The sequence below is a fragment of the Loxodonta africana genome, chromosome 4 (assembly GCF_030014295.1).
Source record: "Loxodonta africana isolate mLoxAfr1 chromosome 4, mLoxAfr1.hap2, whole genome shotgun sequence".
Taxonomy (NCBI): domain Eukaryota; kingdom Metazoa; phylum Chordata; class Mammalia; order Proboscidea; family Elephantidae; genus Loxodonta; species Loxodonta africana.
The window spans coordinates 166912253-166930757 of record NC_087345.1 but is presented as its reverse complement, the minus strand read 5'-3'; the positions used below and the strand labels follow the sequence as shown (position 1 = coordinate 166930757).

The 18505-nt window shown below is 40.9% G+C and overlaps 1 protein-coding gene across 1 annotated transcript in view; it reads right to left on the bottom strand.

Moving 5' to 3' along the window:
• Positions 1–8402, bottom strand: part of GPR158 (G protein-coupled receptor 158) — a 552101-nt gene extending 543699 nt beyond the window's left edge. Inside the window, exon 1 of the mRNA XM_003410549.4 lies at positions 7501–8402. Within this exon, the coding sequence (XP_003410597.2) occupies positions 7501–8402 (902 nt within the window). The remainder of the gene's footprint in view (positions 1–7500) is intronic.
• Positions 8403–18505: the final 10103 nt, after the last annotated feature.

The following is an 18505-nucleotide window of genomic DNA, read 5'->3' as shown; positions in this document are numbered from 1 at the left end:
CAGCAAAGCAAGCCCCAATGATGCATATACCATAGCTATACTGGGTGAGAGCTTACTAATGCTATTGGCTGCAAACTCTCCCAAGCATTGTCCTGGTACCAGTGAACTGCCTATTTGCATATAATGGCCGTCAAGCTGCCAAAGTTATCAAAATCCCAATATGCTATCTTAATAACTCTGCTTAAATAACCGTATGAGCACCAACCCAGAACTGAAGAGATAAAGCAGTCAGGGCCCTAATTCTTCTGTATTAACCAAGGGCAAAATAGCATCAACCACATACTTCTAGGCAACCCAGTATATTACAATGTAATTATAAAACACAGTGTATGTTGATTTCAATAGCACTCTTAGAACTATTGGTGTTGGCAAAGAATATTGAATATACCACGGACCACCAGAAGAAAGAAAAAATCTGTCTTAGAAGAAGTACAGCCAGAATGCTCCTTAGAAGCAAGAATGGTTAGACATCATCTCACACACTTTGGACAGATTATAAGAAGGGACCAGTCTCTGGAGAAGGACATCATGCTTTGTAAAGTAGAGAGTCAGCGAAAGAGAGGAAGACCCTCAACGAGATGGATTGACACAGTGGCTGCAACGATGGGATCAAGCATAGCAATGACTGTGAGGGTGGCAAGGGATCGAACGATGTTTCCTTCTGTTGTACATAGGGCCACTATGAGTCAGAACTGACTCAACAGCACCCAACAACAACAACTACTTAAAACTAAAGAAGGGTAACCTTAAAAACCCTGAAGAGTGTAAAGCAGATTGCTGCCTTTCTGAAATTCAAAGTAATTGGCTTATCCAACTGTTGACACTATAAAATCAGTCTAAAGAGGGTACCAGCTCCCTCTCCAGAGCATAGGCATATACTCTTGTAATATATTTAGAAGTCACGAAAATCTTATTCTGCTTTCAAATGCATATTCCAGAAAGTGGCAAGATAATACTATGCCACTATTGCTTCACAATAAATAACCCCTTTTTAAATCTTAAAGCCAACTACAGAGGCAACTTGGAAACAGATTTTTTAAAAGCACTTTTTAAGGAGCTTAAAAAATGTCTAAAAACTTACTATCTTAAGGGAATGCACTGGGGTATGCTGAGGTCCTTGGCTTAGAAATCTGTGAAACAACTTCATGTGGATTTTTACATAAATTTCAGGGGATCTTTCAAGACCTGGAAACTCAGATCATATGTATTGTTATTTTGAAGCGGAGTTCTCATTATCATTAGGATATATACACTTAACTCTGCATGTTAGGAGGGAATAGTCTATGACCATGATAGAGTTAAACGCTGAACATATATGAACATGTTCTGCATTTTTACGAACATACATTCATTGATTTCATCATTGTAATCAAATCAAACTTCCAAAGTTAAAGTGACACATTTAGTTATGTGCATAATCATAAATTTTAGAATTATAAGGATCCGTAGAGGTCATTTAGTCAAAACCCCTCAATTTACCAATGAGGAAACTAAAGATTAGAGAGGCAACTGCTGGTGTTGGTAACATCATAACTCAAGGATATGGTCCAGGCTGGTGCCAACATCTTCTGTCCCTAAGGCCAGTATTTCCACTATGATCCACTGCCATTACAAGCTGTCCTAATAATTGGGAATGAAAACAAACTATTCTACAAACTATAAAAAGAAAAAAAAACTTTTTTTTTCTTAAATTACCATAAATCACATGACTCGAATACAGCTAAACTGAAAAAGTTTATGGTCAGCTGAGGACAGTAGTTGAGAAGAGAGAAGCTTAAATGAAAAAATATTTACTCAGCTTCCTGTGTGTTAACAACTCTTCATTTAGTCTTTACAGAAGCCCAGTGACATACACATTATCACTTGCAATTTACAGATGAAATGCCTGAGACTCAAAAACCTCAGTAGCAGAAGGTCATCTAAAAACCCTTTGACCTATACCCAGAAAAACACCTCTATGCTGTTCCTATAGGTAAGCCTCTTCACCACTACCAGCTGCCACCAGAAAATCCCTAAAGTCATAGGAAACGTTTGGTTTAGAGCAAGATGGTCTTTTCTGTATGAGTTGCCCTGTTTTACTGAAAGCAAAAATCTGTACCAGGATCATTGACAGAGGCCCGTGGGTGTATGTGTGTGAAGGAGAGAGCAAAGTGATCCCTCAGGGAGTCAAGGAATCAGTGACACTGATGTTCATTAGTTTCTACAAAGGGGTTTTCACTTTATTGTGATCTTTCTTCATTGCCCTATTATTACCTTTTAACCAAACACCAGGTCTGCCATTCACTGGGTTTCCTCTTTGTCTGCATGTCACTCCCCCATCAATATCATTTCCACAGGCACTGTTTTCCAGTGCATCAGCCCTACATTCAAGGCTTACTTGTTGAGTACCTGGACCACTTAGAATTCATAGAACAAAGAATTATAAAAAGATTGGGAGATCATCAAGTCCATTCCAATTTAATTATGCAGAAACTGATTTTCAGAGAGGTAATACAGCTAGTCAGAGGCAAAACTGGGACTTGGATAAAGTGATCACTCAAGTGCCACTACCTTCCTCACTACACAACACATAATCTATTAAGTAGGTTAAGTCTAGACAGAGATATTTATTATAAGACAATTCAAGCCTGAATTGCATAGGGAAAGATTTCCACACGTAAAAGAACCAGATACAGAGGAGGACATGTTCTGGGTAAGATTTGGATTAAGCATTAGGAAAACTTTTCTGTACTAAAATTTTTTTATAACAAAGTCATGTGCCTTGATTTTCCTTTCAAAATTAATTTCAGATGACATGATATTTGTCTCTCCTTTCTACCTCAGTTGGCCACATTTGTATTCTCTCTGCAAATGTCAATGAGAATGTTGATATACCTAAAGATGAACATAAGAGTTAGCCTGAAAAAAAATTAGTAAATCATTTATTTGGGCCAAATATATTAATTATTTCAAGTCAATACCATGTTATATTTTTTAGCAACAAGGTGAAAATTGTAATTATGAAATCAAGATATAGACAGCAGCACAGGGTAGGGGAAGGACTATGTAAGCGTCATAGATAAATCTAAACTTGACTTTTCCTTCCTAATTTACTGGCCATTTTACCTTAGGAAAGTAACTTTTCTGAAGTTGTAACTACCTAAGAATTCTAAGAATTAAATAAAGTGGAGTATGTAAAGAATCTAATATACAGCAGGTGCTCAATAAATACTTGTTCCCATTAATCCTAACCAACCCCAAAAGAGATGTGGCATTCCTTGCAAATTCCTTTACCTCTTTAGGTCTCAGTTATCTCAACGGTAAAATGAGAAGATGGAACCAGATGAAAGGAACTAAAGTTCATTTCAGTTCATGAAGAAAGAATGAGTTTCCCAAGGGAACTCACCTTCATTTAAATTCAACAAACACTAATAAGTACCTTACGTCTGTCTGAGGCGCTGAGCAGTTCTAACCACCACCAAGAAACTATGAACTCAGCAGAATGAAATCCAATCCCATAGTACTTTAAGTCCCACAAAGAAAAGTTACTATGTAAATCCGAAGGAGTCTAAGTTTAAGGAAAATTCTACAAGGACATCACAAACACAGCACCGTTAAGTAAAAATATTTTAGTGTATACTTTAAATTATTACTACTGCTCTCTTTTTGCTATAGGATGAAGACGAAAACTAAAATGTTTATGCTGTAAATCTAACAAAAGACTCAAGAGACATTTAGTTTAGGGGAATTAGTGCCATTTTTTAAAAGAAAGAAATAGCAATAAACTTTTTCCTATGTGAGTCTTATGCTAGGTTTTGAAATTCAAGATACTTGTGTCGTTTGGAAAGAGAGGGGAATAAAATTTATTCTGACAGGTTATTTTACAGTGATAAATATTAATACAAGAATGTGGTTGATTCTGTTCTCAGCATTACTTTTGAACTTCACGTTTTGGATTTACATTTTCTAAAAATAACATATAACGTAATTTAAATGCCTTAATCTTGAAAGTAAGACCTACGAAAGTATTAACTGATCTTAAATAAGAATTTTAACTCTAAAATTTTCCTTCTTTTCTCTCCTGTAAGAAATCATTATCAGGTATTTTTTTCATTATAGACTTTCATTAAAACTTTTTGCAAACAGTTCAGAATACTATTTAAAATCATAACTAGGGTTCCTAATCTTGGTTTCCCAGGAAAGATTCATTTGAGATTTACCAAGTAACCATACCTGTCCACTATCATCCACCTATATTGTAGAATTTTATAAAATACATCTTAGATGATAAACCATCAATGCCAACAAGAAAAAAGAAACACCTCTGCCTTTTAGGAAGACAAAAAGTCGGAAAAGTCCATTTAAACATTATCTCAAATATGTGAAATAAACAATATAATCTTTTTTAAAAATCAGCAGCTGGGTTTTATAGGCTAATGTTTTTTTTTCCTAAAGATGATAGGGAATAAAGTATATCTTCAGAACATAGATCGTATGCAAAGTTCAGACCACCACAGAAATATGATTTAGGTATGTAAGCCAGAGGTGGAAGGCCTAGATCTTATTTCTTCTTTTAATAGAAACTATGTAATTTTTGGACAAGTAATTTCACCTTTCTAATTCTATTTTGTTATCTATAAAACAACAGGTAGAACAATCTAATTTCTTTAAGATTTCTTCTAGTTCTAATAATATCTGTGCGAACCCTCAATACAGTATTTGAGGAGCACAGGACATGAGGCAAAAATACTCAGAAAACCAAAAACCAAACCCAGTGCCGTCGAGTTGATTCCAACTCATAGCAACCCTATAGGACAGAGTAGAACTGCCCCATAGAGTTTCCAAGGAGCACCTGGCGGATTCGAACTGCCGACCCTTTGGTTCCCAGCCGTAGCACTTAACCACTACACCACCAGGGTTTCCAAAATACTCAGAGGAGAGCACTTATTTCTGTTCTTTTTAGGTGCTGCTGGGACTGACCAGCTTCTGTAAAGAGCCAGAGACTATAGCCTGGCTTCGTGACTTGGCCGAAGAACTCCATCAATGATTATGAAAGCGCTTAGAGGCTCAGCCAGAGGAAACAGTGTTCTCTGAAAATGGTCAAAACATAGAAGGGGGGGCGGATGTGAGCCCTCACAACCTCAGACCCTTTGTGTCCTCAGTCTTTATCTTGGCTGTCAGAAGGTGCTGAGTTCTAATCCTTACGAGAAATAATTCGGGAAATGAAAAGTTCTGATATCTGTTCCCATGTCTGACACTTGAAAATACATACACTTTTTAAGCAGAAACACCAACTACACGATATGCAGCGTCCTGGGATTCCTTTATAAGTCAGTATTTCACCCGGTGGTTAAGGGTATGGAGTGGACTCAAAGCCTGGCTCCACCAGTTAACTGCTGTGTGTTCTTGGACAAGAAGTTTAACCTCTATACATTTTAGGTTACTTTCCTGTTAAATAGAGAAAGTAATAAAACCTAACTCATAGATTTGTTGTGAGGATTAATCAAGAAAATATATGCAAAGCAGTTAGGACAGAAGCTAAAGTAAATGTTAGATAGATGATAGATATAGATAGATAGAACATACATACGTATACATAGGTGATAGATCTATACATACATATAGATGATAGATATGCATAGATAGATGATAGATACATATAGATAATAGACAGAGAGAGAGAGAGAGAGAGAGAGAGAGAGAGAGAGAGATAGATAGATAGATAGATAGATAGATAGATAGATAGATAGATAGATAGATAGATAGATAGATAGATAGATAGATAGATAATTTGAAAAGGCTCATCTAAAGGCCACAAACAATTTGCTGGCAGTGAATGACATCTGGCTGATCTTTCCTCTTCTGAGCAAATGATACGGCAAAGACTCAAAGACTCAGCTCTTACTTAATAGGATCCTGCAGAGATTAGGAGGAAATGAGATTATCCCGAAAGTAGGAAAGAGTTACTCTGGTTTAAGACAGGATCTTTAAAAGAGATAGCTAAAACACAAAAAGGTTTAATATGGCCATACAGAGCCAGAGAAAGGAGGTTGTTTTTCATTTATGCCTTCTCAAGTTTTGCTAGCATTAAAAGCTACAGAAATTTATAACTGGATGATTCCCTGGAGATGATGGATAAGTAGCAGAAGCCCAGAGGGGTTAAGCAGCTTGCTCAAGGTCATTCAGCAGTAAATGACAGTGCCAAGACAAACAATTCTGCGCCCCCCCCCCCGCCCCTTGCCCAGTTAGTATGCAGCCTGGTCTCTCATCAGGTCACCATCCTGTCCTTGCTGTGCCAAACAGAGCATTATAAAAACACAGTGAGAGGCTTGACACTTCTTCCCAGGTTCCCAAAAAGTACAGAAGCAACCTCAGGCCCCAAGAGCTTCTTTCCAGAGCATCCCATCCTGGGAACTGCGAAGAATCCCACTCCATCTGTAGCCCTCTCACAGACCCTCTTTGGAGTTTCCACTCCTTTCCTTTCTGCTCATTCTTCACATCTACTCCTGAGGGGTACTTCTAGAAGTTCCTCACCTCAAAGGTCAAGCAATTCTCAGGCCAGAAGTCACAACCTGCTTATTTACAAATTCTCATCTTCCCTCAAATGCTATATACCTTGGGACAGGAAATACAAAACTGTTATTAAGTTTCCTCCAAGCTCCCTGCCTGATTCAACCAACACTGATTTCCTCCTTTCCTAAGATAATCAGGTTCCTTTACAAGGTGATGAGTCTGTGAAGGAGACTGGAGAACCAGGTCAGCCTAACACAGGAAACAGGAGAAAAAGGGGACCAAGGAAGAGACGATTGATGGGGCGTGGGGTGGGGATGGGAGCGGGGGAGCGAGTAGAAGGATCACGCTGAACAAATTGTGAAGTCTGGATCCTGGAGATAGCTTGACTGCTAAGGGAGATAGCTCAGCTGCTGAGGGAACAGAACTGCTAAGGGGATTGCACTGATAATCTCTGATAACTGACTAACACCTGACCGGTGCCCCAAACTACACATGTAGGAAGCAGATAGGGGTTTACCCTGAAGTGGCAGAAACAAGGAACTCCGTTCTTCAAGCCCCCTTTTCTCCTCTCCGATTCTTTTCTCGCTACTCTGCGTACCTGAGGAGCACACCCTGAGCTCGCCAAGTTCCATCGCATCACCCCCTTAGCAGAACTCCCCTCCCTGCTATCCCAAGGGTTGGAGAAACGCACAGAGGAGCCAAGGTTTCTCTCAGCTCTACCAAGTGCCACCTCCTTTCAGGGGAAAAAAAAAAACATTGCCGACGATTCGATTCCTACTCATCTGGGAAGTGATCGAAAAGAAAGGCTTTTGCTCAGTGCCTGAAGCTCACAGACAGGGGACACTTAATGCCCCTAGGCACAAACGCCAGCGTCGGGTGTCCCTCAGCCCTGGCCTCTGCTCCGAGGATGGGAGGCGCAAGTGACACAACCAAACGCGTTTTCCCCACGTGTACACCCACCCGCGAAACCGGTAGGCAGACTTTGCTTTTGTTTTGTTTTCCCCCTACCTGAATTCAGGGACCAGGTTAGGCTGCAACCCGTAGAAAGCAGCGGAGAGAGTGACCAGCCAGCCGGGCTTGTAACTCCCGTTCTCGCACTCCAGATAAGGCGGAGACCATTTGACATGGCTTTTATCCCCGCCGAGCCCGTCCCTGCGCCTCCAGCTCTGGCCCAGACCCCGGGGCCCCTGATTGGAGCTGCGGCGGTGAAAGTGGGGCCTCCACTTGCGCCGAAGGCCATGGAACCACTCGGTGTCCAGAGTGGCGTTGGCCAGGTGGTGCGCGGAAGAAGACAGGTCCTGGAGCAGGATGCGGCTCTCCTCGCGGGTAGCCTGGAGGAAGACCTGCGGGGCCGGCACGGACAGTGACTCGGTGCTGAAGGTGATGGCCGCTCGGGAGATGCTGGGCTCACCCTCCAGGAGGCTCCGCACCAACGCCTGGTACCACTCCAGGTCGTCCTGCAAGTTCTGCTCCCGCGACTTATTGCTCTGCAGCATCATATTGAGGAAGTTGGTGGCGTGTGTCAGCGTGTCCAGCGCTCCGTGCAAGGAAGGGTGAGAGCTGGCAAGGGCTGATGATTTCCCCGGCAGGCCCGCCAACTCAAAGCGGCCGGAGCAGTTGGCTTGCTTCAGCTGGAAGGAGTCCCCGGTGTAGAGGTAAGAGGCCACGTCCATGGGCACCTCCTCGGTGAGTTTCTGCGCCAAGATGGTGCCGTCGGTGGAGCGGCTCCAGGGGATCGAAGGATCCGAGGCAGAGGCTCGAGCAAGCTGCTGGGCTTGCTGCTTCCCCTTCAGGGTCCTCTCTCGAGAGGAATCCGACCGTCCCGGAGGGTCGCGGCCGGCGCCAACAGCTCCCAATCCCAGATGAGCAAACAGGAGGCAGAGAAGTAAGGGGTAAGCCATGGCTCCCATCTGTCTCGCCGAAAAGAGAAGCGAGGACCGCAGGAGTCACTTTTTAAATTCTGGTCACCAATTTATCAACATTAAGAGTTTATGTGAAGTCTTACCCCTTCTCCAGGTGGCACCAGAAAAACCAAAAGGACTTTAAAATAAGAATGTTTCGAAATTGGCCCGGGTGGTTGAGCTACCGTCATAGGAAATCAAATCACCTGTGGCAATGCTGGCTTCGCTCGCTCCACGATGGGTCGACTTCGGATTACGCACCTCGCAGCCTCGAGCCGAACAGGTTACATCCCCTCTTGCTCCCGGCAGCTATAGTTAGCCTGCTTACGTCTTCCTGCTCAGCCGCTTCCACTGCCGCTTTCATTGAGGTGTGTTCAAGAGCTGCTGCTGCTGCTACCGCCGCGGCCGCCAAAGACGCTGCTCCATCATCTCACCAGTGGCAGGTCGTTCCCGCCTCCCAGCTCTGGCTCCTCCTCGTTCACTTGCGGAGCGCGCGCGCACACGGACCCGCACTCGAGAGCGCCCGAGGAAGTCCCAGGGAGCAAAGATTTCTTTTAAGATGTTTATCTCTCTGGAGCCGAGAGGGCCAGGCAGCTGATTAATTGGAACCTTTTGGTTTGGCCACAAACCACACTCCTGCCTCTCCCTGCTCTCATGGGGAAAAGCCGGTTTAAAGAAGCAGTTTGGCCGCAACCAAACCCTTGCAGGGAGGATTCAAGTCATTTTGTTCCCTGTTTGGTCGGCTTCCCTGTCAATCAGTTGACTGCCATTTGTTGGGCTGGGGCGGGAGCTGTCCAGTGCTGAACCCTAGGCTGCACGGAGACGGAGGAGGCGGCGGCGCGCGAGGCTGCAGCGCCTAGTCCTTTCACCCACTCCTGTTCCCTGATGACTCGGAAACCTGAGGGGGTGGAGGCGAAGGTGGGCGGGAGTGAAGGAAGGAGCTGAGTTTCTTTGGCTCAGAGCGAAGGAAACTTGGACGTGCTGAGGAGGAGGGTGTTGGCGTCTTGGATTCTTAGTTAAACGAGTCTTTTCTTTTGCCTGGAAAAGAGAGAGAAGGGAGTTTTCATTTCTGATTTAAATGGGAGGGGAGAGATGTAGGATGGAGACGTGTCCTCCCGAGCATCTGCTCGTTTTAGGCAAATTATCAAATCCTCCTCCTTGTTGTCGCTTAAAGATATGATTAAAACCTACTTTCTGAGGCTGGTCTTAACTATGAGAGAATAATGGAGACATCTACTGGCTGAGCTTTAAGAAGAAAAAAATGCCATATTTACGGAACCTCTGCTTTTGAAAGGAGGCCAGGATAGAAGGGAGCCTATGAAAGTGTATGCAAGTGAAAGTGTCTAAGGGAGACGACTCATGCACTAGGAAAGAATGAGAATGAGTGAGTCTGTGCTGAGTGAGAAGGGAAGTGACCCTGATTGGAAGTTCCTGGATTTAGTAGATAAGAACTAATGCTTCTGGTTAGCTATAGGTTCAGATATTCCAGTAGAAGAAGAAGGAAAAAAAAAAAAAGAAGAACTGAATCAGTATGCTAAGCAACCCGAAATCATTGGGAGATCCCTTAAAACAGTCTGTTTTATGTGAAGTTTATTAAGGAATTTAAGAGTGTCTTCCCGCATTTTAAAAAGACTCATTCATATATGATATGTAGTTTATTATACACCTCCACTTTTCATATGCACCTCCATTTTCACGTTCCCTACGAAAGACACAAATAATAAATCCCAAATTTGCTTCAGCTCTCAAGTAAAGTAAATGTCACTCCAGGCATTCTAATGTAACACTGCTTAGATTTACTGTACCATTTTTTTTTCTGGCTCTCAAAATACCTAAACACACTGGAATGTGAGCTTCAAAAGGAACATATCTTTGTCTTCAGATGTCACTTACATATCTTGAGCATCTAGAACAATATCTGGCACATAGTAGGTTCTCATTAAATATTGGTTAAATAAATGAATGAACCAGAAGATTGTGAAGTTGAAGCTAATTGTTTAAAAATTCATCTTCTCACCCAAAAGGGAAGCCTGCCTGGTGAGGGTTTTTGGAATAAAGCATAGCAGCCAGCTTTCCAAACTGCAGCGCACGGTCTCCAAGTGAGTTTTTATAGCTATGCAAAGAAGAGTTATTAGATTTGTATTTACTTACTAGTTCATGTTCTTATCTGGCTTTTTATTTAAATTTTTCTCTGCAATGCAAAATAGAGGTCATCCCAGTTTAATGTTCTACTGTAGCATATGTGGCAATAATAACAGAAGGGGTTTGTGTTTGCTTCATTTTATCAGAGTATAAAATACGATTTTACATCTGTTTAATCATCTAAAGACTGAAGCATAATCTCCTCATTAATTTATTTTTTAGAAAACCTACATAACTTTTTAGGTAATTCTTCAGAATTTTCTAATAGCTAACTTAAATGAGACCACCACTCACTCATCTGTCAGTTTGTCATACTGTGGTGGCTTATGTGTTGCTGTGATGCTGGAAGCCATGCCACTGGTATTTCAAATACCAGCAGGGTCACCCATGGTGGACAGGTTTCACCATACTGAGACAGACTAGGAAGAAGGGTGTGGAAATCTACTTCTGAAAAATTTGACCAGGGAGAACTTTATGGATAGCAGTGGAACATTGTATTATATAGTGCTGGAAGGTGAGTCCCTCAAGGTGGAAGGCACTAAAAATATGACTGAAGAAGAGCTGCTTCCTCAAAGTAGAGTTGAACTTAATGACATGGATGGAGTCAAGCTTTCAGGACCTTCATTTGCTGGTGTGGCATGACTCAAAATGAGAAAAAAAATAGCTGTAAACATCCATTAATACTCAGAATGTGGAATGTACAAAGTATGAATCAAGAAAAATTGGAAGTCATCAAAAATGAAATGGAATGCATAAAAATCAATGTCCTAGGCATTAGTGAACTAAAATGGACTGCTATTTGTCATTTTGAATCAGACAATCATATGATCTACTATGCCCCCGTTGCCGTTGCTGTTAATTCCAACTTATAGCGACTCTGTAGAACAGAGTAGAACTGCCCCCATGGAGTTTCCAAGGAGCGCCTGGTGGATTTGAGCTGCCCACCTTTTGGTTAACAGCCTTAGCAGTTAACCATTACGCCTGCAATGCCGGAATGACAAATTGAAGAGGAATGGCATTTGCGTTCATCTTCGAAAAGAACATTTCAAGACCTATCCTGGAGTACAATGCTGTCAGTGATAATACCCATACACCTACAAGAAAGACCAGTTAACATGACCATTATTCAAATTTTTGCACCAACTACTAAGGCCAAAGATGAAAAGACTGAAGATTTTTACCACCTTCTGCAGACTAAAATTGATCAAGAATGCAATCAAGATGCATTGATAATTACTGGTGATTGAAATGAAAAAGTTGGAAACATAGGAGGAGGATTAGTAGTTGGAAAATATGGCCTTGGTAATAGAAATGATGTCAGAGATTGCTTGATAGAATTTTGCAAGACCAACAATTTCTTCATTGTAACAACATTTTTCAACAACATAAACAGCAATTATACATGTGGACCTTGCCAGATAGAATACACAACAATCAAATCAACTACATCTGTGGAAAGAAATGATGTAGAAGCCCAATATCATCAATCAGAACAAGGGAAGGGTCTGAACATGGAAAAGATCATTAATTGCAAGTTAATGTGCAAGTTGAAGTTGAAGCTGAGGAAAGTTAGAGCAAGCCCACGAGAGCCAAAATATAACCTTGAGTATATCCCACCTGAATTTAGAAACCTTCTCAAAAATACATCTGACATATTGAACACTAATGAATAAGGACTTAATGAGTGGTGGAATGACATCAAAGACATCATACATGAAGAAAGCAAAAGGTTATTAAAAAGACAGAAAAAAATAAAAGACCAACAGTGATATCAGAAGACACTCTGAAACTTGCTGTTAAATGTAGAGCAGCTAAAAGGAATGGAAGAAATGATGAAGTAAAATATCTGTACAGATGATTTCAGAGGACAGCTCAAGAAGATAAAGTATAATGAAATATGCAAAGACCTGGAGTCAGAAAACCAAAAGGAAATAACAAGCTCAGCATTTCTCAAGCTGGGAAAACTGAAGAAAAAAATGCAAGCCCCGAGTTGCAGTAGTAAAGGATTCTATGGGAAAAAAAAAAACTGAATGACTCAGGGAGCATCAAAAGAAAATGGAAGGAATACACAGAGTCATTGTACCAAAAATAATTTTGTTGACATTCAGTCACTTCAGGAGGTTGCATATAATCAAGAACTGCTTGTACTGAAGAAAGAAGTCCAAGCTGCACTGAAAGCATTGGTGAAAACCAGGACTCCAGGAATTGATGGAATACCAACTGAGATGTTTCAGCAAACAGATGCAGAGCTAGAGGTGCTCGCTTGTCCATGCCAAGAAATTTGGAAGGCCAACCAACTGAAAGAGACCCATATTTGTGCCCATTCCAGAGAAAGGTGACCCAACAGAATGCAGAAATTATCAAACAATGTCAACAATGTCACACAGAAGTAAAACTTCGCTGAAGATCATTCAAAAGCAGTTGCAGCAGTACATTGATAGGGAACTGCCAGAAATTCAAGCTGGATTCAGAAGAGGACATGAAACAAGGGATATCATTGCTAATGTTAGATGCATCTTGGCTGAAAGCAGAGGATACCAGAAAGATGTTTACCCGTGTTTTATTTACTATGCAAAGGCATTCAACTGTGTGGATCATTACACATTATGGATAACACTGCAAAGAATAGAAATTCCAGAACACTTAATTGTGCTCGTGAAGAACCTGTACGTAGACCAAGAGGCAGTTGTTCAAACAGAACAAGGGGATACCGCGTGGTTTAAAGTCAGGAATGGCGTGCATCAGAGTTGTGTCCTTTCACCGTACTTATTCAATCTGTATGCTGAGCAAATAATCCAAGAAACTGGACTATATGAAGAAGAATGAGGCATCTGGATTGGGGGAAGACTCATTAACGAACTGTGATATGCAAATAACACAACCTTGAATGCTGAAAGTGAAGAGGACTTGAAGCACTTAGATGCAGATCAAAGACTAAAGCCTTCAGTAAGGATTCCACCTCAACATAAAGAAAACAAAAATCCTCACAACTAGACCAATAAACAACATCATGATAAACAGAGAAAAGATTGAAGTCAAGGATTTCATTTTACTTGGATCCACAATCAACACCCATGGAAGCAGCAGTTAACGAATCAAACAACGCATTCCATTTGGCAAACCTGATGCAGAAGACATCTTTAAAATGTTAAAAAGCAAAGACATCACTTTAAGGACTAAGGTGCGCCTGATCCAAGCCATGATATTTTTGATCTCCTCTTATGTATATGAAAGCTGGACAATAAGTAAGGAAGGGCAAAGAAGAATCGATGCCTTTGAATTGTGGTCTTGCTGAAGAAAATTGAATATACCATGGACTGCCAAAAGAACGAACAAATCCGCCTTGGAAGAAGTACAACTAGAATGCTCCTTAGAACCAAGGATGGCGAGACTACGTCTTACATACTTTGGGCATGTTATCAGGAGGGATCAGTCCCTGGAGAAGGACATCATGCTTGGTATAGTAGAGGGTCAGTGAAAAAGAGGAAGACCCTCAACTAGATGGATTGACACAGTGGCTGCAACAATGGGCTCAAGTATCACATTGACTGTGAGGTTGGCGCAGGACCAGGCAGTTTTTCCTCCTTTTGTACATAGGGTCGCTATGAGTCGGAACAGACATGATGACACATAACAACAACAACTTAAACAGGAAGATATAAGTCATTAGTAAGTCCTTCTATAATTTAATGTCTCGGCATAATTAAAAAAAAAAACTTGGGTTCTAGTTCCAGCATTGTTTTGAGCAAGGTATCTAACCATTGGCAAGATATCTAAAGTTGCTCAGGCACAGGCTGTATCTGTGTCTCAGGATTTGACATTGAGGGATCTGCTGGAGTGGCACCTGACCCATTCTCCAAGAGTACCATTCCTTTCCATAGTGCGTAGGAGCAGGTTCTCAGAGGGTCTTGCAATTTTAGCATTCTCTTCATCCTACATTGACAAACAACTTGGGTGACCTCAGGGTTCCATAGATCTAGAACAACATGGCCCAACAGAAATCTAATGTGAGCTACAAATGTCATATATTCTTGTTGTTGTTGTTAGGTGCTGTTGAGTCAGTTCCAACTCAAAGCGACCCTATGTATTACAGAACAAAACACTACCTGATCCTGCACCATGCTCAGAATCATCGTTATACTTGAGTCCATTTTTGTAGTGACCGTGTCAATCTATCTCGTTGAGGGTCTTCCTCTTTTTCACTAACCCTCTGCTTTGCCAAGCATGATGTTCTTCTCTAGGGACTGATCCCTCCTGACAACATGTCCAAAATATGCAAGACATAGCCTCACCATCCTAGCTTCTAAGGAGCATTTTAGTTGTACTTCTTCCAAGACAGATTTGCTCATTCTTTTGAGAGTCCATGGTATATTCAATTTTCTTCACCAAGACCCCAATTCTTCTTTGCTCTTCCTTATTCATTGCCCAGCTTTTGCGTGCATATGAGGCAATTGAAAATACCATGGCTTGGGTCAGGCACATCTCAGTCTTCAAGGTGACACCTTTACTTTTTGACACTTTAAAGAAGTCTTTCCAAGCAGATTTGCCCAATGCAATGTGTCTTTTGATTTCTTGACTGCTGCTTCCATGGGTATTGATTGTGGATCCAAGTAAAATGAAGTCCCTGACAACTTCAATCTTTTCTCCATTTGACATGATGTTCCTTACTGGACCCGTTGTGAGGATTTTTGTTTTCTTTATGTTAAGGTGGAATCCATACTGAAGGCTATGGTCTTTGATCTTCGTCAGTAAGTGCTTCAAGTCCTCTTGACTTTCAGCAAGCAAGATTGTGTCATCTGCATAAGATAGGTTGTTAATCAGTCTTCTTCCAATCCTGATGTTCCATTTTTCTTCATATAGTCCAGCTTCTCAGATTATTTGCTCAGCATACAAATTGAATAAGTATGGTGAAAGGATACGACCCTGACCCACACCTTTCCTAACTATTAACCATGAAAATATCCCATTGTTCTTTTCGAATGGCTGCCTCTTGATCTAGTACAGGTTCCTCACAAACACATTAAGTGTTCTAGAACCCCCATTCTCCTCAAAGTGATCAATAATTTGTTATGATCCACACAGTCAAATGGCTTTGCATAGTCAATAAAACACAGATAAACATCTTTCTCGTATTCTCCACTTTTAGCCAGAATATATCTGACATCAGCAATGATATCCCTGTTTCCACATCCTCTTCTGAACCATGCCTGAATTTCTGGCAGTTCCTTGTCGATATACTGCTACAGCCGCTTTTGGATACAGTTGGATCAGCTTTCTTGGGAATAGGCATAAATATGGATCTGTTCTGGTCAGTTGGCCAGGTAACTGTCCTCCAAATTTCTTGGAATAGATGAGTGAGCAGTTCCAGCACTGCATCCGTTTGTTGAAACACCTCAATTAATATTCCGTCAATTCCTGGAGCCTTGTTTTTCGCCAATGCCTTCAGTGCAGCTTGGACTTCCTCCTTCTGTACCATTGGTTCCTGATCATATGTTACCTCTTGAAATGGTTGAGCGTGAACCAATTCTTTTTGGTATGACTCTGTGTATTTCTTCCATCTTCTTTTGATGCTTCCTGCGTCATTTAATATTTTCCCCATAGAATCCTTCAGTATTGCAACTCGAGGCTTGAATTTTCTCTTCAGTTCTTTCAGCTTGAAAAATGCTGAGTATGTGCTTCCCTTTTAGTTTTCTATCTCCAGCTCTTTGCACATGTTATTATAATACTTTACTTTGTCTTCTCGAGAGGCCCTTTGATATCTTCTGTTCAGCTATTTTATTTCATCATTTCTTCCTTTTGCTTTAGCTACTCAATATTTAAAAGCAAGTTTCAGAGTCTCTTCTGACATCCATTTTGGTCTTTTTCTCTCTTTCCTGTCTTTTTAATTACCTCTTGCTTTCTCCGTGTATGATGTCCTTGATGTCATTCCACATCTCATCTGGTCTTCAGTCATTAGTGTTCAATGAGTTAAATCTATTCTTGAGATGGTCTTTAAATTCAAGGTTGTAATTTGGCTATTGTGGACTTTTTCTAATTTTCTTCAGTTTCAATTTGAACTTGCATATGAGCAATTGATGGTCTGACCCACAGTTGGCCCTGGCCTTGTTCTGACTGATGATATTGAGCTTTTCCATTGTCTCTTTCCAGAGATGTAGTCAATTTGATTCCTGTGTATTCCATCTGGCAAGGTCCACATGTATATTCTCCGTTTATGTTGGTGAAAAAGGTATTTGCAATGAAGAAGTCTTTGATCTTGCAAAAATTCTATTGTGTAGTGTCTGACATCATTTCTGTCACCAAGGCCATATTTTCCAACTACTGATCCTTCTTCTTTGTTCCCAACTTTTGAATTCCAATCACCAATAATTATCAATGCATCCTGATTGCATGTTCAATCAATTTCAGACTGCGGAAGCTGGTAAAAATTTTCAGTTTCTTCATCTGTGGCCTTAGTGGTTGGTGCATAAATTTGAATAATAGTCCTATAAACCGGTCTTCCTTGTAGGAATATAAATATTATCCTATCGTTGATAGTCTTATACTTCAAGATAGATCTTGAAATGTTCTTTTTGACGATGAAGGCAATGCCATTCCTCTTCAAGTTGTCATTCCCAGCTTGTAGACCAGATTGTCTGATTCAAAACAGTTAATACCCATCCATTTCAGCTCACTAATGCCTAGGATATCAATGTTTATGTGTTCCATTTCATTTTTGACGACTTGCAATTTTCCTAGATTCATACTTCGTTCATTCCATTTTCTGACCATTAATGGATGTTTGAGCTGTTTCATCTCATTTTGAGTCATGCCACGTCAGCAAACAAAGGTCCAGAAAGCTCAACTCCATCTACATCATTAAGGTCAACTCTACTTTGAGGAGGCAGCTCTTCCCCAGCTGTCTTTTGAGTGCCTTCCAACCTGGGGGGCTCATCTTCCAGCACTATATCAGACAATGTTCTGCTGCTATTCGTAAGGTTTTCCCTGGTTAATTCTTTTCAGAAGTAGACTGCTGGGTCTTTCTTCCTAGTCTGTCTTAGTCTGGAAGCTCAGCTGAAACCAATCTGCCATGGGCAACCCTGCTGGTATCTGAATACTGGTGGCATAGCTTCCAGCATCAAAGCAACACGCAAGCCCCTACAGTACGAAAAACTGACAGGCAGGTGGGGGCAACCATATATGTATATGTATAATTTGAAAGATTACAGTAGCACATTTTAAAAAAGGTAAATAAAAAAGCGAAATTAATTTCAGTAATATATTTAACCCAATATACCCAAAATATTATCATCTCACTAATTAAACAAAAACTATTTTTCCATTTTTTATACTAGGTCTTCACGATCTGGTACGAATTTTACACTTATATCCCATCTCACTTCATACTAGCCACATTTCAAGTGCTGCATAGCTATGTGTGATCTGAGGCTACCGTGCTGGACAGCACAAACTCTAGAACACAGCACATTAGGGTTCAGAATGCTCTAGGAAGGCTAGCTCCACTCAAGATAAGGCATCATGATCTATAGTCAAATTAACTGAATAGGTGGACAATTCTATGCCAATATTAATATCCATTACTGAAGAATATAATCTAAATGAAGTTCTTATCAGGGACCAAAATTTAACACACACTCCTAGCAGTTTAAAAACTTCCATACAACTCACATGGGGAAATAGAGAAGCCAACAGTAAGAAGGGAAGAACGACAGTTTCAAAAGAGCTTCTTAGAACTGCCCTAGAAGCACACAGAATTTCACTTTAATACATCACATAAGACATACCACCCATTCATTCAACAAATGTTTGTTGAGCCTCTACTATGCACCAGGAATTGTGCTTGGTATAGGGGCAGTCAGTCCATTTCAGCTACACAGAGAGAGTGATGATAAAAAAAAAAAAAAGCAAAGAAATAAATGAGATAATTACATATTGTGATAAGTGTCGTGAAGAAATAAACACTGTAACGTGAT